Genomic DNA, 24,942 nt, shown 5'->3' with positions numbered 1-24,942 from the left:
CTGAATGAAATATTCTCATTGAATACTTTGTTCTTTACAAAGTTGAATGTGCTGACAACACAATCACACAAAAATCATCAATGGAAATCAAATTTATTAACCAATGGAGGCCTGGATTTGGAGTCACCCCCAAAATTAAAGTGGAAAAACACACTATAGGCTGATCCAACTTTGATGTAATGTCCTTAAAACAAGTCAAAATGAGGCTCAGTAATGTGTGTGGCCTCCACGTGCCTGTATGACCTCCCTACAACGCCTGGGCATGCTCCTGATGAGGTTGTGGATGGTCTCCTGTGGGATCTCCTCCCAGACCTGGACTAAAGCATCCGCCAACTGCTGGACAGTCTGTGGTGCAACGTGACGTTGGTGGATGGAGCGAGACATGATGTCCCAGATGTGCTCAATCGGATTCAGGTCTGGGGAACGGGCGGGCCAGTCCATAGCTTCAATGCCTTCATCTTGCAGGAACTGCTGACACACTCCAACCACATGAGGTCTGGCATTTTCCTGCATTAGGAGGAACCCAGGGCCAACCGCACCAGCATATGGTCTCACAAGGGGTCTGAGGATCTTCTCTCGGTACCTAATGGCAGTCAGGCTACCTCTGGCGAGCACATGGAGGGCTGTGCGGCCCTCCAAAGAAATGCCGCCCCACACCATTACTGACCCACTGCCAAACCGGTCATGCTGAAGGATGTTGCAGGCAGCAGATCGCTCTCCACGGCGTCTCCAGACTCTGTCACGTCTGTCACATGTGCTCAGTGTGAACCTGCTTTCATCTGTGAAGAGCACAGGGCGCCAGTGGTGACTTTGCCAATCCTGGTGTTCTGTGACAAATGCAAAGCGTCCTGCACGGTGTTGGGCTGTGAGCACAACCCCCATCTGTGGACGTCGGGCCCTCATACCACCCTCATGGAGTCGGTTTCTAACCGTTTGTGCAGACACATGCACATTTGTGGCATCCTGGAGGTCCTCCTGTTCCTCCTTGCACAAAGGCGGAGGTAGCGGTCCTGCTGCTGGGTTGTTGCCCTCCTACTGTCCCCTCCACGTCTCCTGGTGTACTGGCCTGTGTCCTGGTAGCGCCTCCAGCCTCTGGACACTACGCTGACAGACACAGCAAACCTTCTTGCCACAGGTCGCATTGATGTGCCATCTTGGATGAGCTGCACTACCTGAGCAACTTCTGTGGGTTTTAGAGTCCATCTCATGCTACCACGAGTGTGAAAGCACAACCAACATTCAGACGTGACCAAAACATCAGCCAGAAAGCTTTGGTACTACAGAACCACTCCTTTATTGAGTGTGTCTTGATAATTGCCAATAATTTCCATCTATTGTCTATTCCATTTGCACAACAGCATGTGAAATTGATTGTCAATCAGCGTTGCTTCCTAAGTGGACAGTTTGATTTCACAGAAGTTTGATTTACTTGGAGTTATATTCTGTTTAAGTGTTCCCTTTATTTTTTGAGCTGTGTATGTCGAGCTAAAAATTCTTTTTAGCATTTGGATTTCATTTAAAAAATTTTGCACCGTTTTGCTTGATAGAGTTACAAAGACAAGCTCACTGAAAATTCTCAGTTAACCCACTTTGTAGCCAGCAATACACAGTGTAATGCAGAGTCTAACTGTGCAAAATTTTTATTGAAACACAACTGCAAAAATTATTTTTAGTGGTAAATACATGATGCACAACCCCATTAAGTTTGTCTAGCTGGGTGCTGGGTCTCTCAGGATTGGTGGGGTCCCGGCAGTCTTGTCTATACCAATTAGAAAGTAATGACATATCTCAGGATATCATTACCAGCATGTGGAAAACCCTCTAATTGTAGATCTCCGTATGAAGCAAATTTTGCAGACCTTTCTGTAGCTGCGAATCGCTCCTATATATCTGATAAGCGTTTCTGCAGCACGTCCACAGATTTCTGTAAACCCCACTTAGGTCAGTAGAATAGTTGCAGACACTTCTGTGAATATTCCCCAGGCTCAAGACTTTCTAACATATGTGAGCTACTCTTAGGCATTCGGAGAATTGTGGGGAGAGAGGAGAGCAGCTCATTTTATTCCTGTGCTTTCCATTTGATGTGTTATTATTCTTGGCTGTGTTTTCTTTCAGGCCCTGGTTTGGAAAATCTGATGACTTTTATGCATTTCTACTTTTTTTCACTGCTGAAGGTCTAGAAAGAGAGGTAGGAAGAATGTAAAATTCCTTATTACCTTATAATGCAGATAAAATGACAGGTTTTGTGCGTTTTTTAAAGATGCAAATCGGTCTAGACAAATTTTTACTGACTTTTTTTTTTTTTTCTAGTATCGCACCATCAGAATACCGAAGATCAGAAACTATTTCCTGTGTGCCAGTGTTGTGTTTCTCTGCATATTCTTAGTACAGATTTTGGTTATGCCGAGGTGCGTGTGCTCACTGTTATTACTCATGTTCCCATTTATAGTTAAAGGGGTTGGGACAAATCCAAAACGGCCCCAGTGATCTGCTGATCAGCCCTGGTCTGGTGCGGCTGCACAATGAATGGGCATTAACAATACACAGGGGCACAGAGCCTTAAAGAGCAGAAGTCTCTCTTTATAAAGGCTGATGAAGGAGGTTACTAATTAGACTTATGCACAGATCAAAAATCCCTTTTAAATCCACTTATGTATATGGTCGGTATAAACCACAGCAAGAGTGGAGAAGATAAACCCATCTCCATATTCCCGATAGTGAGAAATAAATGAGAATCCTCAAATAAATATATCTATATATTTTTTTTTAATTTCCTCACACCCTCCACCCTTTATAAAAAAAAAATTGTGTTTTTTGTGTTACCATATGGAGACTCAGGCTGTGTGCCCACCATGCGTTTTTCAAGCGTTTTTGCCGCGGAATTTTCGCAGCGAAAACGCTTAAAAAATGCTTGGTAATACGTGCCCTATCATTGCGGAAAAATACGCTGCATATCCATTAATTTTGCGGACACGCAGCGTAATCGCCGCCATTGACTTGCATTGGACCGCGTGACATCCGCATGACTACTTGTGCACATGCGGATATCACACGGTTCAATGTGCGGATGGTACCCAGGTCTGGAGGAGAGGAGACTCTCCTCCAGACCTGGGTACCATAGAACCTGTTAAAAAAAAGAATTAAAAAAAAAAAAAAAAGATTATACTTACCTTCCGATGTCCTCCCGGTGTTTTCTCCCCTCCGTCTGGTCTGCTGTATGGGTCCCGGTGTTGTGAAGGACCTGCCATGACGTCATTGAGTCATGTGACCTGTCACATGACTCAATGACGTCACCGCAGGTCCTTCACACCACCGCGAGCCGCCCAAGACACCGGACGCAGCAGAGAAAACACCGGGAGGACATCGGAAGGTAAGTATAATCTTTTTTTTTTATTTTTTACCATTCTTATTCTTTTTTTTTTTTTTTTTTTAACCATTCTTATTCTTTTTTTTTATTTTAACTAACTTGGTCACATTACTATAAATCCATGCCGGTTGCCTGGATTTATATAGAGTGAACAAGTTGTCAAGCACTTTTCCAAGTGATGCTAAAATCGCTTGGAAAGCGCTTGATAACCCGCATGCAGAAATGCATGCAAAAACGCTTGACAAACTCTTCTACCTGGCGGGAAAAACGCATGTAAAATCCGCATGCGTTTTTCCTGCCAGGGAGAAGCGTAAAAAATATGCAGCATTTCTGCATCGTGGGCACATAGCCTCATAACCTTTTTTTTTTTTTTTTTTTTAACATTACCACTTGGTTTTCTTGGACACGATGTGATTTTCATTGCTACCATTTTGGGGACCTAAATTACTTTTTCATCCTTTTTTCTTTGCAAAGTTTAATGAACAAGAAAAGCACCAATTCTGGCATATTTTTTTTTTATTTTTTACAGCATTCACTTCCATGTGGGAGAAATAAGACATTAGTTTTATGGCGGTGTGTGTTACAGTTGCTGCAAAACCAATTTTGTTTTCTTTATTTTTATTGTCCTAACATTTTATTTATTTTTTTTTTCTTTTGAATTATCTTTAATCCCAATAGGAGCTTTAACCATGTAATAACTTAATCACTGATATGATAAACTGCGATTCCTTTTTATTGCACTGAATTATGCTGGACCTTATGTATCATGCTAGTCTCTGCTTCTATAGTACAAAGCTAGCAGAGAAGGAAGCCTTAGTTAGGATCCTGGTTGCAATGTAATCTTATCAACCCCCACGATTGTGTCATTGGCATGCCAATAGATTCCTGCTTTCTTGTTGTAGTTCACAGCATCTATTGGGTTAAACAAGCTGGGATTGGAGTCCTCTCTGATCTTGGCCATTGCAGCTGACACCTTCTGCGGATGGTGCTGCTCTTCTGGCTGCACCATCCTCTGCCACACATTTGCAGGTGCAAGAAGTGACTATGCCTCCATTTACTGATTTAAAACCATTCATACAGTAGAAAAAAAATTCAAGGTTGGACAACCTCTTTTAAAGTTCCTAAAATGTTCAATAAAACTCATTGTAACCACTGTAAGGCCACGGCCCCACTATCAGTATTCGGTCAGTATTTTTTCTCAGTAGTGGGAGCCAAAACCAGGTGAGGAACAATCAGAGAAAAGGTATAATAGAAACAAGTCACCAATTCTGCATTTATCACCCACTCCTGGTTTTGGCTCCCGCTCCTGAGAAAAAATACTGACTGACTACTGACCAAATACTGATAGTGGGGCCGTGGCCTTAGTCTTCACATGGCCTGGGTGTGGCTGAAACACCTGGCCTCGTTTAGGATGGGTGTACACATCCTTCTGGCCGTTTCATGTGGAGTATGTCAGAGCGCTGTAACTTTTCAATATATAGAGCGTAACCCTTCTACAAGTGTTTTCTACATTAATATTAGTTTCTCATAGATTTAGCAGAGAGGATACCGGTTTGCACTGACCCTCTTTGTTTCCTTCACAGGAGTGTAAAGCTGGGTGTTACGTTTGCTGCGGTGTGTGTATTAGTTCTTTGCGTACTGCTAATCTGCTATGCAGACAAGGCCGTGGTGAGTTCATATGTGGAAGGATTTTGTAAGGAAATATAAGATCTGCGGCTCAATGGTAGTAATCCCCATCTATGTATTTCTCAGCGTTTCTGTGGAGACAGCTCCCCGATGTCGCATGTCCTGAGTTCAGTGGCTGAAACTGTAGAGACTAAACCGCTGTTGCGAGTTCTGTTATCTGCGCTGACCATAGGAGCGCTGCTGGTCATCGCCATTCTTAATCTGGTAAGAAGTTTTACTGGAATCTGTCATTCTGAATTGTAATTCTTAGGCTATGTGCACAAGGTGCGTTTTTGCGGCGTTTTTTCTGCGCGGAAATGCACCAAAAACGCAAGGTAATCTGTCTGCTTGCTAATGCAATGACAATCCTGATGTGCTGTGCAAATGATGCAGAAATTTTCACTCAGGATTATCATTGCGTTAAAATAGGAGACGAGGGCGTCTGGGATTGGGAGAACAATAAAAAAAAATATTAACCGTGTGTCATTTTATTTCAATATAAAACTTGATTCTGGCCGTGTCTTTATTGAAAAAGTGTCAAAACCCCTTACTATGGTGTTAGTAACGGGGGCACCTCTATTACTAACATGGGCTTCATGTCAGCCACCAATACAAGGCTGACATGAACCTCAACCCTATTACCCCACTCGCCACCCCTACACGGCAGTGGGAAGAGCGGAGGCGAAGCGCCAGATTTGGCGCATCTAAAGGATGTGCCATTTCTGGGACTGCTGAGGGGTGATGATATTAGCCGCAGAAGGGTCAGGATCCATGGCCCCTTCCCTGGCTATTAATATCAGCCTGCACCTGTCTGTTTAGCCTTTTCTGGTTAGATTTTATAGGGGGACCCTACGTCAATTTTTTTCTGGGATCCCCCTGTAATCTAGCCAGTAAAGGTTAGGCAAACAGCGGTGGGCTGTTATTAATAGCCAGGGAACATTTTTGGCTAATGGCCCTTTCCACAGCTACTAATATCAGCTCCCAGCGGTCGGCTGGTTATAAACATGACACCGGAGCCCACGCCATTTTTTAAAAAAAAATTTTTTAAGCTATGTGCCCATGATCCAGACGTAGCAGCGCTTTGGACGCAGAATATTTTTGCTGTGTCCAAAACGTTGCATTCTATTGATTGCAGGTAAATCCACATGTGTTCACTGAACCATGTGGATTTACCGCATTCAATACATTCTAGTGGCCAAATTTCTGTTGCGAAGACTAGCGACTCTGCAAGAGAATTTTACATGCTGCGGTCCTGAAAGACGCACCGCATGTCAGTGTCCGCTGGTGATCTGCAGCCTCAGATGCATGCATAGTGGACATGGGATTTCTAGAAATTCTATCCACTTTGCTGTAACATCTGGACGCTGCGGGTTTGACGCTGTATAAACACGCAGCTTCAAACCTGCAGCGGCTCCTGATCGTGGCCACGTACCCAAACTCACCCGCAGCATGTCAACTTCTGTAGTGGACACGCTAGTCTACGCTGCAGATTTTGACCGATTGAAGTGTCATTATATGTGGTGGATTCACATGTACTGACAACAAAAGTGAGGCATTAGAACACAGTATTTTGGACACAGTGAAAATACGCTGCGTCCAAAGTGCTGCTTGTTGCTGATCGTGGGGACATAGCAGCTAATGAAACAGCTGTGAGCTGTTATTGATATCCAGGGAACATGTTTGCCTAATGGCACCTTCTTAAGCTAAAAATAGCAGCTCTCCACTGCCTCAGAAATGAATGGAAATGCTAATGAGATTGGGTATATGGGACTAGCTGACACCTAGCCCTTTGTTTGGTGATGACAAGGTGTCAATCAGACCCTTTCATTACTAAAAGCTAATTAAAGTAGAGTTAAATAAACACACAGACACAGAGTAAACCCTTTATTTGAAATACAACAGACACATTCTTTAATCATTTAAATTAACCAATATACTCACCCCAGGTCTGACGGTAATCTAAGGGTTAAAGCAATGTCCCCTTTTTTTCAAATATCTTTATTTAGCTCCAAAAAGCAATCATTGATGTACAAAAACACATCTAAAAAAGACATGCAAAAACACTACAGAAATTTCTGCGATCAAATCCTGAATGTGCGCACATAGCCTTAGGGCACATTCATACAGCAATTAATGCAGCAAAAAGGACAGTAGTATTTACCTGCCCAGGTCACAGAAACTAGTGCAGGATGCAGTAAACCCACTTGTGTGAATATTACCTTAAGGCTATATTTACACAGACTTTTTTTGAGTGGATCCTCTCCAAAATTTGTTTCAAAGACTGCTTCAAAAACTCCGGAGAACACTTCCCATTCATTTCTTTGCTGTTCATTTAAAGAGTTTTTGAGCTTTTTTTCCTGGTGGGGGAGAAAGTGCAGGTTTATTCTTTGAAACGGATATTGAAAGAAACCTCTCCAAACTAGGCACGGACCAATAAAAAGGCAGCAAAGAACGCTCCAGGAAAAAACTCTTCAAAACTGCTTTAGGAAAAGAGACATTCCTCCAAAACCTCCCCAACATTTCCTAAAGTGATTTCTGCCTAAAAAAAGTCAATCTTTGAAAGTCTCAGAAAACTGTATGTGCACACACCCTAATATGTCATGGAGCTGACAGTTCTTATGTTTCCAGCCATTAGATGAGACGCTGCAGAACTGCAATAGGTCGAGCCCAGAAACCAATTGTCACAGTATCCCGGTGAGTTTTGTTTTTTAGGAATACTTGTGTATGTAGTGTGTAAAATAAATAAATAAATAATAAATATATATAAAATACAAATAAATAAGGTGTCGTAATGGATGTTTCTGGTTGCATATATACATTTTGCTTTTTTTTTCCCCTCAGTATTATATATACTGCTGTATTTTGGGTTTCATCGCATGCTCTGTATTTCTGCGGATGTCCTTTGAGCTAAAGATGATCCTGTTATCTGCTGCCTTCGTTGTGTACAACGTGATCATCTTCCATACGCACGCAGACATATTCAGGGGTGCCTTCCCAACCAACAGGTATGATGACATTTGGTTCAACTATTAAGTTTTCAAGGGACAAAACCTTTTCTGTGCATTGTGTAACTGTCCATGCTTCATTTTATATACTTATTTATTTTACTATTTTACTCACCATTAATTCCACAGCGCTTTACAGACAATATCGTCCCCATTGGCGCTCACAATCTACATTCCCAAGTGCATTACCTGGGGAAGATTTACTAATTCTGTCTGATATTTAGACCTTGTATTCTTCAGTTTGACAGTCTGAAAATCCAGCAATCTTATCACATCGGCTCATGCTATATAATGACTGTAAAACAATATTCTATATGTATGATGGTATATCAACCAGCTCAGTCGGGGTCGGCAACCAGAGTCCAAAATTTATTTCCAAAAACAGTAATTATGAAAACTTAAGACACCCTATCGCTCTCCTTTGTCGCATGAAATCCTCCTGAAGAGTCTTCGTACAATCGGGATTTTTCTTTTTTTTCCCTTCGAGAAAATGCTCTTAGGATAAGTGCACACTGCGTCTTTTAGAGACCAGCATACCTGCATAGTTTTTGAAGCAGAAGATGCTTCAGGAAAATATTGGCAGCATGTTTTCTGAAGTGTCTTTGGCTCCTTTTTAGTTGTTTTTGCCGTCCGCTTTTTTTTTTTTTTTTGTCTATTTTACACAAAATATTTGCACCTTCAAAGTGCCTGAAGAATGGACTGGTTACTTATTTTAGCCGCTTCATGGATTTGGTTAAAAAGTTGCAAAATACGGAACATGTGCACAGCAAGTTGTTTTGACATTGCAGTGGATGTCTTTAATTCTTTTTTTTTCTATTTTTTTTTAGCACTTTTAGGCGTCTTCCTGATGGAATCTGTCTGAAAAAGGCACCCTGTGCATATTCTTAGACGGATCCTGTACTGTTGTTTGGTCGGTGCCTTCCTCATGCTGCACACACCTGTTTGATGAAATCAGATTTTGCACCACTCCATTTTCTTTAAGGATTTTCATGGGAATTTCTGAGGAAATTCACAGTTCTACAAGATGAAGCTGTATATAGCGCAAAACCATCACAAGATCTGGATTCCAGCAAGATTGATTTCAATATACTCACAAGACTAAAATCCAAATTCAGCAGAAATCATAAAAAAAAATTTCTCACACTATCTAGACATTAGGGAAAACAATGTCTATTCTAAATCAAGCCCTGAGTCAGCCTTTTGTAAGGCCTGCCACCGTTTTTAATGTTTCTGCTGAATTAGGATTTAGGTCTCGTGAGTATGTTGAATAAACCTTGCTGGAATCCGGATCTTGTACTATGTACGGCTGTATCTCGTAAAACAACTAGAGATGAGCGTTGTTCTACTCGAACTGTTGGCCAATCTCAAATTCGAGCTGTTTTGGGCGGTGTTCGAGCCGGTCGGCGAACACGAACAATTTGAGAAAAATTCGGCTGTTCGAGGTTATGTTCGATAACTGTTCGTGCACCAAAATCATAACTGGATTTTTTCTCAGTAATGATGAAAATTAATGTTAATACGCAGTTTGAGTGTACAGCGGGGCGGGGGGAGGGGCAGGGGATGGATCTCTGCAGGAACAATGAAGATCTCCATTTTTTTTCTCTTTCCCGCATTTGCAGTGGGGAGGTGCAATCTGTCAGCCTATCAGCAGCGCACACACGGAGCGAAGTGCTTTTTTTCACACAAGCAAGGGCATGTGTGATTGGCAGTGTATGTCACATGTCCTTGCCCTATAAGACCAAGCCATTTTCCCCGTCGCCACCATTTTCTCACTGCTGCAGCTGCGTGTTAGACGGCACCGCTGTTGCTGTGTGCGCTATACCTTGTTAATTTCAAGCCAATTTTCGCACAAATATACAGATAGCTTGGGAGTAGGGAATAGTTGTGATTGCAGTCCTTTTAAGGACTAGGTTACAGCATTTCCTACGACTTTTATCAGGCAGGTCTGTGCTCTTAAATAGATAGATTGTGGGAGTAAAGACTAATTGTAATTGGAGTCCTTTTCAGGACTAGGTTACATCAGTTCCTATCAGTTTTTGCCAGGCAGGTCTGTGCCAGTGCTGTGCAAGTTTTTTTCACAGCATTTGGCTGAATCTAGCAAAGCTAATCCTTTTTGGCCTATTGCAGAGTGTGTTAGTCAGTGGAGTAGCCTATCTGTGTTGCAAGATATACCACCTGTGTATAGAATACCAATTTTTTTACTGCACCTAGTGAAGTAAAATCTTTTGGGCATAGCATCATTCTATTAGTCCATCTATACTGACCTCCATCAGGTTGCAAATTGAATATAATTTTTTTCTGCATCTAGCTCTGAAAAAATATTTGGGCTTCTAGCGGTGTGTGGGACTTGGTCTATTAGTCCATCTATACTGACCTCCATCAGGTTGCAAATTAAAAATAATTTTTTTCTGCATCTAGCTCTGAAAAAATATTTGGGCTTCTAGCAGTGTGTGGGACTTGGTCTATTAGTCCATCTATACTGACCTCCATCAGGTTGCAAATTAAAAATAATTTTTTTCTTCATTTATCTCTGAAAAAATATTTGGGCTTCTAGCAGCGTGTGGGACTTGTTCTATTAGTCCATCTATACTGACCTCCATCAGGTTGCAAATTAAAAATAATTTTTTTCTGCATCTAGCTCTGAAAAAATATTTGGGCTTCTAGCAGTGTGTGGGACTTGGTCTATTAGTCCATCTATACTGACCTCCATCAGGTTGCAAATTAAAAATAATTTTTTTCTGCATCTAGCTCTGAAAAAATATTTGGGCTTCTAGCAGTGTGTGGGACTTGGTCTATTAGTCCATCTATACTGACCTCCATCAGGTTGCAAATTAAAAATAATTTTTTTCTTCATTTATCTCTGAAAAAATATTTGGGCTTCTAGCAGCGTGTGGGACTTGTTCTATTAGTCCATCTATACTGACCTCCATCAGGTTGCAAATTAAAAATAATTTTTTTCTGCATCTAGCTCTGAAAAAATATTTGGGCTTCTAGCAGTGTGTGGGACTTGGTCTATTAGTCCATCTATACTGACCTCCATCAGGTTGCAAATTAAAAATAATTTTTTTCTGCATCTAGCTCTGAAAAAATATTTGGGCTTCTAGCAGTGTGTGGGACTTGGTCTATTAGTCCATCTATACTGACCTCCATCAGGTTGCAAATTGAATAAAAAAATTTTCTGCATCTAGCTCTGAAAAAATATTTGGGCTTCTAGCGGTGTGTGGGACTTGGTCTATTAGTCCATCTATACTGACCTCCATCAGGTTGCAAATTAAAAATAATTTTTTTCTGAATCTAGCTCTGAAAAAATATTTGGGCTTCTAGCAGTGTGTGGGACTTGGTCTATTAGTCCATCTATACTGACCTCCATCAGGTTGCAAATTAAAAATAATTTTTTTCTTCATTTAGCTCTGAAAAAATATTTGGGCTTCTAGCAGTGTGTGGGACTTGTTCTATTAGTCCTTCTATACTGACGTCCAGCAGGTTGCAAATTGAATATAATTTTTTTCTGCATCTAGCTCTGAAAAAATATTTGGGCTTCTAGCGGTGTGTGGGACTTGGTCTATTAGTCCATCTATACTGACCTCCATCAGGTTGCAAATTAAAAATAATTTTTTTCTGCATCTAGCTCTGAAAAAATATTTGGGCTTCTAGCAGTGTGTGGGACTTGGTCTATTAGTCCATCTATACTGACCTCCATCAGGTTGCAAATTGAATAAAAAAATTTTCTGCATCTAGCTCTGAAAAAATATTTGGGCTTCTAGCGGTGTGTGGGACTTGGTCTATTAGTCCATCTATACTGACCTCCATCAGGTTGCAAATTAAAAATAATTTTTTTCTTCATTTATCTCTGAAAAAATATTTGGGCTTCTAGCAGCGTGTGGGACTTGTTCTATTAGTCCATCTATACTGACCTCCATCAGGTTGCAAATTAAAAATAATTTTTTTCTGCATCTAGCTCTGAAAAAATATTTGGGCTTCTAGCAGTGTGTGGGACTTGGTCTATTAGTCCATCTATACTGACCTCCATCAGGTTGCAAATTAAAAATAATTTTTTTCTGCATCTAGCTCTGAAAAAATATTTGGGCTTCTAGCAGTGTGTGGGACTTGGTCTATTAGTCCATCTATACTGACCTCCATCAGGTTGCAAATTGAATAAAAAAATTTTCTGCATCTAGCTCTGAAAAAATATTTGGGCTTCTAGCGGTGTGTGGGACTTGGTCTATTAGTCCATCTATACTGACCTCCATCAGGTTGCAAATTAAAAATAATTTTTTTCTGAATCTAGCTCTGAAAAAATATTTGGGCTTCTAGCAGTGTGTGGGACTTGGTCTATTAGTCCATCTATACTGACCTCCATCAGGTTGCAAATTAAAAATAATTTTTTTCTTCATTTAGCTCTGAAAAAATATTTGGGCTTCTAGCAGTGTGTGGGACTTGTTCTATTAGTCCTTCTATACTGACGTCCAGCAGGTTGCAAATTGAATATAATTTTTTTCTGCATCTAGCTCTGAAAAAATATTTGGGCTTCTAGCGGTGTGTGGGACTTGGTCTATTAGTCCATCTATACTGACCTCCATCAGGTTGCAAATTAAAAATAATTTTTTTCTGCATCTAGCTCTGAAAAAATATTTGGGCTTCTAGCAGTGTGTGGGACTTGGTCTATTAGTCCATCTATACTGACCTCCATCAGGTTGCAAATTGAATAAAAAAATTTTCTGCATCTAGCTCTGAAAAAATATTTGGGCTTCTAGCGGTGTGTGGGACTTGGTCTATTAGTCCATCTATACTGACCTCCATCAGGTTGCAAATTAAAAATAATTTTTTTCTGCATCTAGCTCTGAAAAAATATTTGGGCTTCTAGCAGTGTGTGGGACTTGGTCTATTAGTCCATCTATACTGACCTCCATCAGGTTGCAAATTAAAAATAATTTTTTTCTGCATCTAGCTCTGAAAAAATATTTGGGCTTCTAGCAGTGTGTGGGACTTGGTCTATTAGTCCATCTATACTGACCTCCATCAGGTTGCAAATTAAAAATAATTTTTTTCTTCATTTAGCTCTGAAAAAATATTTGGGCTTCTAGCAGTGTGTGGGACTTGTTCTATTAGTCCTTCTATACTGACGTCCAGCAGGTTGCAAATTGAATATAATTTTTTTCTGCATCTAGCTCTGAAAAAATATTTGGGCTTCTAGCGGTGTGTGGGACTTGGTCTATTAGTCCATCTATACTGACCTCCATCAGGTTGCAAATTAAAAATAATTTTTTTCTGCATCTAGCTCTGAAAAAATATTTGGGCTTCTAGCAGTGTGTGGGACTTGGTCTATTAGTCCATCTATACTGACCTCCATCAGGTTGCAAATTGAATAAAAAAAATTTCTGCATCTAGCTCTGAAAAAATATTTGGGCTTCTAGCGGTGTGTGGGACTTGGTCTATTAGTCCATCTATACTGACCTCCATCAGGTTGCAAATTAAAAATAATTTTTTTCTGCATCTAGCTCTGAAAAAATATTTGGGCTTCTAGCAGTGTGTGGGACTTGGTCTATTAGTCCATCTATACTGACCTCCATCAGGTTGCAAATTAAAAATAATTTTTTTCTGCATCTAGCTCTGAAAAAATATTTGGGCTTCTAGCAGTGTGTGGGACTTGGTCTATTAGTCCATCTATACTGACCTCCATCAGGTTGCAAATTAAAAATAATTTTTTTCTGCATCTAGCTCTGAAAAAATATTTGGGCTTCTAGCAGTGTGTGGGACTTGGTCTATTAGTCCATCTATACTGACCTCCATCAGGTTGCAAATTGAATAAAAAAATTTTCTGCATCTAGCTCTGAAAAAATATTTGGGCTTCTAGCGGTGTGTGGGACTTGGTCTATTAGTCCATCTATACTGACCTCCATCAGGTTGCAAATTAAAAATATTTTTTTTCTGCATCTAACCCAGCCAATAGTTTTGGCCTAATACCACAGTTTGGCCACTCAGCTCTGCTCGGTTACCATCCATTGTTTTTTTGTGCAAACAACTCCAGAGTTGTGAATTAGTTAACCACCAAAATGAGTGGAAAAAGGCCTGCTGCTGGTGGAAAGGGGAATAGGCGTGTTGGGAAGGGGAAAAAAGGTTGTGTCCGTGGGGTAGGTGCAGAAGAAAGACCATCTTCCAGCCAAACTAAAATGTCTACTTCTTTTAGCGGACAATGTGATAAGATCCCTTTCTTACGGCCACGCCAATCACTACAAATTCCAGATGAGGCACAAAAACAGCAGGTGCTTCAACGGATATCAAGTGCTCCTTTAAGTGGGCTCTCCTCCACATCAACTTCAACATCACAAATACTCCAGTCCTCAAAGGTGTCACCCAAATCGCACTTGCTTCCTCACAGCTCCCAAATCTCCAGCTGCCCGTCTGAGTATGAGGTAGAACAGATGGTTGAGTCTGCAGAGCTGTTTACTCATACTATAGCCTGGGAATCAGAGGTCGACTCCAGCGCTTCTGTGAATCCAGACGAGGAAATGATCTGCACTGATGCCCAGAATCTTTATGAGTCGGATCCAGGACCAGACGCAGAAGGTTCTGACCATAATGTAGACCCTCATTTCCAAACTGTAACTCCTGTTGGTGGAGACAATGAGGAAGACGATGATAAGACTCAAATACCTGATTGGAGCGACAACTTTAGTTTTTTGTCAGGGCAGGAACAGGTTGGCTCTGAGGACGACGGGTGTGATAACGCACAGGGTGATGATGATGAGGTCGGAGATCCCACTTACTGTCAACCCACAGTCAGCCAAGAGATGAGGTCAGCAGAGGAGGTGGAGGAAGATGCTAGTGACGACGAGGTCAGGTTGCGCCTTCCTGGACAGAGACGTAGTACTGGAAGCACGTCAACAACTGCATCCTCAAATACAACTCTGCCTCTCACCACAAGTCGTGGTGGCTCTTCAGGTCGCATGGGTGCTAAGCCTTGCATAGCCTGGGCATTTTTTCAGATCGATAAAGATGACCCAACTCGTGTTATCTGTAACATTTGTCAGCAAAAGCTAAGTAGAGGCCAAAAAATACATAGTTTGAGTACTTCATGCATGAACCGGCACATGGACATGAAGCATAAGTTGCAGTGGGAAGCTCAGTGTGCTACAATGCGGTCTAGCCGGCCGGGCCAACCACCGTCTGCCATATCTTGTGCATCCGCGGCCTCTTCATCCTCTGTGACTGGGGGGACAGCAGTCACACCTGTTTTGGGGCGCAGACCTGCCACCTCTTTACCCGCAACAGCCAGCGTGATTGGCAGGTCATCATTTTCTTTGGAGGTGGTAACACCAGCTGGTCTTGAGCGCTGTCCGACATCGATAGCACCACCTTTGGATCAAGGCAACCTAACATGTCCGCCTGCATCTTCCTCACAGACCGGCAGTTTGCCGGGGACACCCTTATCAACCCCGTCTAAGCACAATAGCCAGCCCTCGGTCCCTCAGATGTGGACAAGTAAAAGACCATTTCCTCCTAGCCATGAGAAAGCTAAGAGGTTGAATTTCACCATCTGCAAGCTCTTGGCTACAGAAATGCTGCCTTTCCGCCTGGTGGACACAGAGGATTTTCGAGACCTTATGTCCGTCGCAGTGCCCCAGTACCAGATGCCCAGTCGGCACTACTTCTCAAAGAAAGGTGTGCCTGCGCTCCACCAGCATGTCGCACACAACATCACCGCTTCTTTGAGAAACTCTGTGTGTGACAGGGTGCATTTCACCACAGACACTTGGACGAGTAGGCATGGACAGGGGCGTTACATGTCGCTGACTGGGCACTGGGTAACTATGGTGACAGCAGGACAAGGGGCTGCTGTCCAAGTCTTGCCGTCCCCACGAGTTGTGCGTCAATCCTCTTTATGTCATTTTTCCTCCACTGCTTCTGCCTCCTCAACCTCCTCTCGGTCTTCCACCTGCACCCAAAGCCTGTCTGGTCATGCCACAAGCTTTCTAACTGCGCAGAAGGGATCCTGCACACCTCCTTACTATGCTGGCAGTAGGGCTCAACGTCATCAGGCGGTTTTTACATTGAAATGTCTGGGAAATGTGAGTCACACAGCTGAGGAGTTGTGGTCAGCTCTGGAGAACCAATTTCATGAATGGTTGTCTCCACTGGACCTGAAACCAGGGAAGGCCGTGTGCGACAATGCTGCAAACCTGGGTGCGGCCCTTCGCCGGGGCAATATCACACACGTGCCTTGTATGGCTCACGTGTTGAACCTGGTTGTCCAGCAATTTTTAGCCCACTATCCCAGACTAGATGGCCTTCTGCAGAGGGCACGGTCGCTGTGTGCTCATTTCCGCCGTTCGCATCCCGCAGCTCAGCGACTTACATCTCTACAGAAGTCGTTGGGCCTGCCACTTCACCGGCTAAAATGCGATGTGCCTACCCGGTGGAATTCAACTCTGCACATGTTGCAGCGACTGTGGCAGCACCGACAAGCCCTGGTGCAATACGTTCTGACGTATAGCCTGGGCCAACGAGATTCAGAGGTGGGGCAAATCACGCTGGAGGAGTGGTCTCAGATCAGGGACCTATGCACCCTTCTGCACAGTTTTGAAATGGCGACGAAGATGTTTAGTGCTGACGATGCCATTATCAGCATGACTATTCCGGTGATTTACATGCTGGAGCACATGTTAAACAGAATTCGGAGTCAGGTGGTGGCACAAGAGGAGGTGGAGGAAGTAGAGGAGGAGGAGTTGTATGCGGAAGGGCTAACATCTGCAAGGTCCAGACGGTCGGCAGCACCAAGGCGGCAGGCATGTGAGGGTGGGGGAGATGGTTTTACCAGGGCGCATGGTAGCAGCCAAACTAGTGAGGAAGGTGCAGGAGCCCAGGAAGAAGTGGAGGACGAACTGATGGAAGACTCATCAGATGAGGGAGACCTTGATCACATTTCTGTTGTGCGAGGTTGGGGGGAGAGGACAGAGGAAGGAAGCATGATTGTTACCTCGCCACCAACACAACAGGGACTTGGTGCTCCTGGATGCGCAACACACATGAGTGCCTTCTTGCTGCACTACCTGCAACATGACCCTCGAATTGTGAGAATTAGAAATAATCCTGACTACTGGGTTGCCACACTGTTAGATCCCCGGTACAAAAGTAAATTTGCAGAAATTATTCCTGCCATAGAAAGGGATGCACGCATGCAGGAGTATCAGCAGAGACTGTTGCAGAATCTTACATGTGCTTTTCCACAAAATACCAGTGGTGCACGTAGTGAATCTCACAGTTCCAACTTGCCAACCGTGGGACCGTCAAGTGTTCAGCACTCAAACCGTAACAGAACCACAGTATCTGCTGGTAACATCAATTTTGCGGAATCATTTCACCACTTTTTTAGCCCATCCTTTGCAAGGCCACAGGAGACAAGAAGTCTGACACATAGTCAACGCCTAGAGACGATGGTACAGGAGTATCTCCAAGTAAACATTGAAGCCACGACTGTGTCACTGGACCCTTGCTCTTTTTGGGCTTCCAATCTGGATAAATGGCCGGAGCTAGCCACTTACGCCTTGGAGATCTTGTCATGCCCCGCAGCCAGCGTTCTGTCTGAACGTGTGTTCAGCGCTGCTGGTGGTGTGCTGACAGATAAGCGCACGCGGCTCTCCACTGATAATGTAGACAGACTCACGTTCATAAAGATGAACAAATCATGGATCCGAAAGGACTTTTCTACCCCTGTGTCATCCTGGGGAGAGTAAAAGCTTGATGATTGGTTAAAATCACCCTACCAACCGTTTTAAGCTTTCAAATTACTAATCATGTTTATCTGTATCTTGACTGGAAAATAATTTGGGCTTTGTAGCAGTGTGCAGCACTGATCCTATTAGGCCATCTATAATAAGCTTCACCAGATTTTAAATTAAAAATAATTTTTAGCTGCATCTAGCCCGGAAAATAATTTTGGGGCTCCGAGATGCGCAAGACACATAAGTGCCTTCTTGCTGCACTACCTGCAGCATGACCCTCATATTGTCAGAATTCGAAGTAATCATGACTACTGGGTTGCCACACTCTTAGATCCCCCAAACTTTTCGATCAACCTTTTCATTTTAATAAAGACCAAAAAAATGGTCATTTTTGAAATTATAAGCATTAGCAGGTTGTTAGAAACTGAAATCAAACAGTTTTCAACTCAAAACTTTATTCTAGGTGATGTTACATTTTCACATAGGACCCCTTGTTCGAAAGGAGCTTCTGAACTCTCTCGTCCATTGAATTTGTCAGGTTTTGGATGGTTTCCGCTTCAATTGTTTTGCATGAGGACAGAATACCCTCCCAGAGCTGTTGCTTAGATGTGAACTGCCTCCCGCCATCATAGACACTCCTTTTAATGATGCTCCAAAGGTTCTGAATGGGGTAGAGGTCAGGGGAGCATGGGGGTCACACCATAAGTTTGTCCCCTTTTATGCCCATATCAGCCAGAGATGCAGATGTTTTATGTGCAGCATGAGATGGTGCATTATCATGCAGAAAAATGATCTTGCTGTGAAATACACGGTTCTTCTTCTTGAACCATGGCAGGAAGTGCTGTTTGAGAAAATCCACATACATTATGGAGTTCATCTTTAGCGCCTTCAGGGATCCTAAAGGGGCCGACAATCTCTCTCCCCATGATTCCAGCCCAAAACATTACTCCACCTCCTCCTTGTTGGCGCTGTAGCCGTGTTTGCGTGGGGTGTCCATCAACCAGCCATCCTCCACTCCATTCATCTGGACCATCGAGCGCTGCACGGCACTCATCCGTGAACAAAACAGTTTTGAAATCAGTCTTCATGTAATGTTTGGCCCACTGGAGCCGTTTCTGCTTGTGTGAAGTGGATAGAGGAGGTCGACAGGATGGCGTATGCACAGCTGCAAACCTCTGAAGGACCCTGCATCTTGTTGTTCGGGGGACGTTGGAGGCACAAGCAGCTTCAAAAACTTGTCTGCTGCTATGACAAGGCTTTTTTGCCGCTGCTCTTTCAACCTGACGTAATTGCCTGTAGGAAAGAGTCCTCAATTTGCCCTTATCAGCACGCACACGTGTGTACTGTGAATCAGCTACATACTTCTTGATTGCCAAGACACTTCATCCTGATCATCGCACAATGTTGATTGTAGTCATGCCTTGACCTAAACACTCCACAATTTGTTGCTTCTCAGCAGCCGACACATCCTTTTTCTTTCCCATTTTGGCAGAAAATGTAGGCTGCTTAATAATGTGAGAGAGCCTTCTTAAGTAGTCTTGCCTTTATTGGACACACCTGCCAAACTAATTAGCACAGGTGTCTGCAATTGCTTACAGTGATATAAAGAGCCCTGACACACATCACCATCAATGAGTTTAACTGACAAACAAACAAATTCTTCCCTTATCACTCCTAAACACTTTTTGCATAATAATTTGGAACGCGGTGTACATGTGCTTTTCCACAAAACACCAGTGGTTCACGTAGTGAATCTTACAGTTCTAACTTGCCAACCGTGGTCTGTATGGAATTGTTCAATAAAGGGCCCAAAATTAAGATAACATAGATGGGAGAGGTCTCTATGAATAGGAATTCCTAAGTATTTGATACCCTGTGAGGGCCAGGCAAAGGGAAAGTTGGACTGGATGGAATCCTATATGGATTTAGGGAGGGAGACATCGAGGGCCTCAGACTTCGCTGCATTGATTTTAAAATTTTACCATGTAACAAAGTGATCTATTTCAGCCATAACAGCAGGGATGGATATATGTGATTGAGTGATATATACTAGGACATCATCAGCAAATAGAGAGCACTTGTACTCGGTGCCTCCCACCTCAATCCACCTAATATTGGGGTTATGGCGAATTGATGAGAGCAGGTGCTCCGTCACTAGGATGTATAAGAGAGGGGACAGAGGACATCCCTGCCTTGTCCCATTGGTGATTGTGAAAGGTGATGAAAATGTTCTGACGCACCCCCTGGGCCTTGGGACACCCGGAGCCGGACCCTTTTTGGTGGATGCTGGTGGTTGTAGTCTTCGTGGCGGCGATCCGGTTCCGTGGCTCAGGGCGGTCAAACCAGTGGCGGAACTATTTATGTGGTTTTGATGTTTAAATGTCCGACTACGCCACCCGTGGATTGCGGTCAGAGTGAACCGCCGCTACAGGGCAGACCGCTAAGGCTGGTGTTGTGGGTGCAGCAGAGCGTAGCATAACTCCCCACGGGAGGAGTATAGCCTCAGGGCAGTGTATGCGGAGGATGGGGGTGATGGTGCAGGGCAGCAGCAGTAACGACACGGAGTCAATGATGCAGTTCAGGGCCTTTACTCACAGTTCTTATTATCCAGACCACGTCTGCAGGTAACGGCTGCCCACGTCGTACTGTGCTCACCAGGTGAGGGGCTCAGACAACTCCCAGATAACTTTGGAGCGCTTCACAGGACCCCCTTTGTGTGTCCTTTGTCTGGCCTTTCTTACCAACACTTCTGTCCGGCTGCCTCGGGCCTCCTCTTGGTAAACTTGGCGCCAGTTTCCCTGACCCTATGTGGTGCCTTCCTAGCGGGTGGAGCAAGGGGCTGCGCCACATAAAATGTCAGAGCCTCCGGTTTCTAGCTGAGGGTCGTTTCCTGCCTCCACTAGTTCGGGGACCGGTCTCCCCCTTTGGCCTGACCCCTCCACGCAGGTGGATTCGGGCGTGCGGTGGCGACTCGCCCGTCCGCACCCCTGGGATCCCTTCATTCCTCGTTCCTGGAGCCTTCTCCGCTCCTCTTCCTTCCTTCTCCCTCTTGCAGGCCTGGGCCTCTGTTACTAGGCCCGCCTCCGGAGCAGAGCTCATGCAGAGCCCCTGCTCCCTGCCACTTCTGCTCAGACTTCTCTGCACTGAACTAAGATGGTGCCCACCTTTTATACTCCCTTCTCAATGCAACCAGGAACTGCTTCCTCCCTGCTCCTGCACTGCAGGGTTCCCCTTCCTCAGTGTTCCCTCCCCCCACTCCAGCCAGGGACAGGGACTGTCGTGCCCATCTCAGGGGCATATTGGTCGCCCTGCCCCACGGCAATGTGGTGTAATGCATGCAGGTGTCGGGTCCTGATCCACACTCCATCCTTATCTGAGAGTGAGATATCACACCTCTGGGTGAGGTGCAATACGTCTGTAGCAACCGAGCCCTCGGTGCTACAGTTCCATTTATCTTCAGCCTAGGTGACGTATTGTGATACAGGGCCGTGATTTTGGCTATAAAAGGGTCCCCTAGACCCCTACCCCAAGCTTTTTAAGAGAATCATATATGGCGTGCCAGGAGACTCTATGGAATGCTTTCTCAGCATCCAACGAGAGTATCTACTTACAAATTTTTAACTGCATCTAGCCCAGGAAATACTTTGTGCCTAGTAGCAGTGTCTGCTAGTCAGCGGATTATCCCGGCTGTTAAGCAAGCTACACCACCTGTAGTTTGGACACTTAATTTTTTCAAAGGAAATGCTTCGGGACCACGGGATACTTAGTGAAGAGCATCAGGAGGCACCCCAAGGCATAGGGGCTGGGACTGGCACTAGGATGCCTTGCGGTGGACAGCCGAGCTCGATCCTTATAAAAGCTTTTTAACTGCAGCAGCTTTAGTGGACGCTACTGGAGCTGGAATTACGCGGCTGCTGGCATGAGACTTGCCCTCCAATAGATCCTTGTAAATGGATTTAAAGTGTATTCATTCAAATTAGAGGGACAATTTAAATTAAAAAGCTTAGAGCTGCCTCCACCACAGGGGGGCTCTCTCGACCCACCAGCGGACAGGCACCAGTATTGGGAGAGGGGGGCTGGCCGTCAGGGTTCACCGCGGCTCTGGCACAAACCCGGCGACACGGAGGTGGCACGGGCAGGAGCGGACTGGCCGTCTCGGCTTCTCACTTTTTGGATTTTAGAAGGGCATGACATGCCTATATCTGTGTCTCCCCCTCCTTTTACTCCTCCACCTCTTTTCTTTTCGCATGACTATATGTACTTGTCACTTTTCCATGTGTTCGTTGTGTCTTCTGAGCAGTTTGTCAGCTTTTGGACACCTTTGAAGGTGTTTTCTATGTGTTTCTATGTGTTTTTGTTTGCCTGCCATTGGTTTTAACGGTGTTCGAAGGTGTTCGACGAACCGAACCGAACTCGAACACTACGGGGGTGGCTCAACACTAAAAACAACTGAGGTTTGCACAGAAATCCCATGAAAATCATGAAAGGAAGTGGATCGGTGCAACTACAGATTCCATCAAACAAGTGTGTGTAGCCTGAGGAAGGCACCGACTGGAAACTGCACAGGATCCTGCTAAAGGTGTGTTCACACTCCGTCGCCTGTCCTGGAGGGATCATACTTGACTGCCATTGAGGGCAATGTGGTCCTATAGCGGGAAAGCTGTAGACTGTATATTTTTTTGCTATGTTTCTAAAATTTTCTGCTAAAAGATCATCAGAATCAGGGTTGAAAACATTCTATTGCATATTATTGTAATTGCAGTACGGCCGGGGTCCTGAAAGACCTGCAGAGGATGTCCTGCTTTTACCTCTCTTTATTCTACTTGACACTGGTCTTACTGGCAAGACAGGTAAGACATTTGCAATATATTTTGATAGCTCAGAGATTCCACAAATGTATTGTTACACCAATTAAAGGGGTTATCTCTATTATACAATTGCTTTAAATAGAAATTAAGGTCTCTGATTACCGTCAATCAGCTTTAATCACCAGCAGCAGCCATGTTGGCCAGACATTGCCCCAATGATGCTGAAATACACCTTGTGGCCACTTAATGGCTAAACATATTAATGCATGGAGGACTCAAGGCCACCAGGGCCAAAGGAAGGCATGTGTGAATAGTATTCCACTTTTATTCAGCCGAACCCAACAACTATTGCGGGACTGGCCAACCATCTAATGTCTCTTTCTGAGTTCCCCTAATGGCTGATGTCAGGGGAAAGAATGATCTAAGAAGTTGAATGTCAACATACCGATCCTGTGTTTTGAAGGGAGATAAGCAGCCTCCAGAAGAGCGCCTAATACGCCTTTCGATATACATAGCATATGCTTTCTCGGACTAGCTGAGCGTCCATGTGTATGTGGGTTGAAGCTGTCAGCCGAGCGAGAGCCCATAGGTAAAAGGAAGGAAGGGTATTCATATAGTTTAGGGTTAAATAACGTACATGAATGTGTAGCACCCCGAGGGCTCGGCTGCTACATGGGTATTGCACCTCAAACCAGAGGTGTGATATTCCACTCCCGGGTAAGGATGGAGTGTGGACCAGGACTCTTTTAGCTGCATGCACCACACACACCCCATTTCCGAGGGACAGCTCAACAGTGCTCCCACTAGACAGAAGTGCAGGCACGACAGCATCTGTCCCTGGCTGGAGTGGGGAGGGGAAAGTACACCCAGTGGTGTAGGAGCAGATAGGGGTGGGTCTCTGGGCATAGGTAGGAGCCCATTGGTTGCTAGTCACCTGGGCTCACACATAAGGGAGGTATATAAGGTGGGCACCATCTTAGGACAGGGTCGAGTTGAGTGCAGTCTGTGAGGAGAGCAGACAGGGAGCAGCAGCTCAGGCTGGGTGCTGCTCCAGAGGCAGGCCTAGAGAAGAGGCCGAAGCCTGAGATGAGAAGGAGAAGTAGGAACTGGAACTGGAACAGAAAGGAGATAAGGAACAGCACATTAAGAGAGGCCCAGAGACACGAAGGAAGAAGGAACCCCATAGGCCCAGGAGATTGCGGGTGACGGGTTGGCAGAACAGGGTACCGGAACCCAAATTGGTGGAGGCAACAAATTCCTCAGCCAAAGACCGGCGGTCGTGACTATATCTCGGTGCGACCCCTCACTACACCTAACAGGAAGGCACACCACATAGGGTCAGGGACGCAGAGATCAGCGTGCCCAGAGAAGGCCCGAGGCAGCCGGACAAACGTAGAGTCACTGGTGGGGCACGGCCAGAGAAAGGAAGAGAAGGGAGCCCTGTGCCACGCTCTGGAATTGCCTGGGAGTTGGTCGAGCCCCTTGCCTGGTGGACGCAGCATGGCTTGGGCAGTCACCGCCAGTACCGAGGTGACTAGGACCTGTAAAGAACTGTGAGTAAAGCATTGGAAACTGCAACCACACGTCTCTGTGTTTCATCGCCGCACGAGCACCATTAGTACTGGGACGCTCACACCATCACTCCCATCATCCACACTAGCTGCCCTGAGGCAATACTTCTCCCGTGGGGAGTTATCCCATACTTGGCTGCGCATACAACATCAGCCTCAGCGGTCTGCAGCGCAGCGGCGGTCCCCACTGACCGCAATCCACGGGTGGCGTAGTCGGACATTTGTTATTATACTAAGACTGCCACTGGTTTGACCACCCTGGGCATGGACCGGGTCACAGCCACGGAGGACTACAACCCCCAGCGATCCGCCTCCGGGTATCCCCTGCACAGCACAGGCCCAGGGGGCGCGTCAAATGCATCTACGGATAAGTCATTCTCCTGGTTAGGTAGGCTTACTAATGTCTCTGTCTGTAGGTTGACTATTACTCTAGGCTAGATTGCTTATGGAAGAAGAAATTCAGGAAGGAGGATGAGGAGATTGAAACCATGGAGAATCTAAATCGTCTTCTTCTAGAAAATGTCCTTCCCGCACACGTGGCTGCTTATTTTGTTGTGGACAACAAGATGAACGAGGTAAAGACTTATTGGCCACTCATTGGGGAAGTTACTTTAGTGGAAAAATGGCCGAGTATTTGTAGATCAGGCCAGCAGCCGGAGATTATCATATATAGTTTTTTATATTGCTATTTTTCTGCCTTCTTGTGGCTGATATTTTTCCGTGAGTGATGACAGAAGTGCAGCTTCTGAAGAGCGTAATTTCATCAGACAAATTGCACTCAAATTAATGGTGGGTTTACCTGTA

At 44.6% G+C, this 24,942-nt stretch overlaps 1 protein-coding gene across 6 annotated transcripts in view; it reads left to right on the top strand.

Moving 5' to 3' along the window:
• The window catches only part of ADCY7 (adenylate cyclase 7), a 228,466-nt gene that overhangs the window by 190,066 nt on the left and 13,458 nt on the right, over positions 1-24,942 (top strand). For all 6 annotated transcript variants that reach the window (XM_073659363.1, XM_073659367.1, XM_073659366.1 and 3 more), the window contains exons 14-21: positions 2,116-2,188; positions 2,311-2,408; positions 4,951-5,035; positions 5,120-5,257; positions 7,661-7,726; positions 7,874-8,037; positions 22,522-22,609; positions 24,555-24,713. In XM_073659363.1, the coding sequence (XP_073515464.1) occupies positions 2,116-2,188; positions 2,311-2,408; positions 4,951-5,035; positions 5,120-5,257; positions 7,661-7,726; positions 7,874-8,037; positions 22,522-22,609; positions 24,555-24,713 (871 nt within the window). The remainder of the gene's footprint in view (positions 1-2,115; positions 2,189-2,310; positions 2,409-4,950; positions 5,036-5,119; positions 5,258-7,660; positions 7,727-7,873; positions 8,038-22,521; positions 22,610-24,554; positions 24,714-24,942) is intronic.

This window comes from Phyllobates terribilis, unplaced genomic scaffold (genome assembly GCF_046119375.1).
Source record: "Phyllobates terribilis strain yellow unplaced genomic scaffold, ASM4611937v1 Scaffold_13__5_contigs__length_258822181, whole genome shotgun sequence".
NCBI classification, from domain to species: Eukaryota; Metazoa; Chordata; class Amphibia; order Anura; family Dendrobatidae; genus Phyllobates; species Phyllobates terribilis.
Note: the sequence above shows the minus strand (reverse complement) of the source record. Positions and strands in the feature narration are given on the sequence as shown.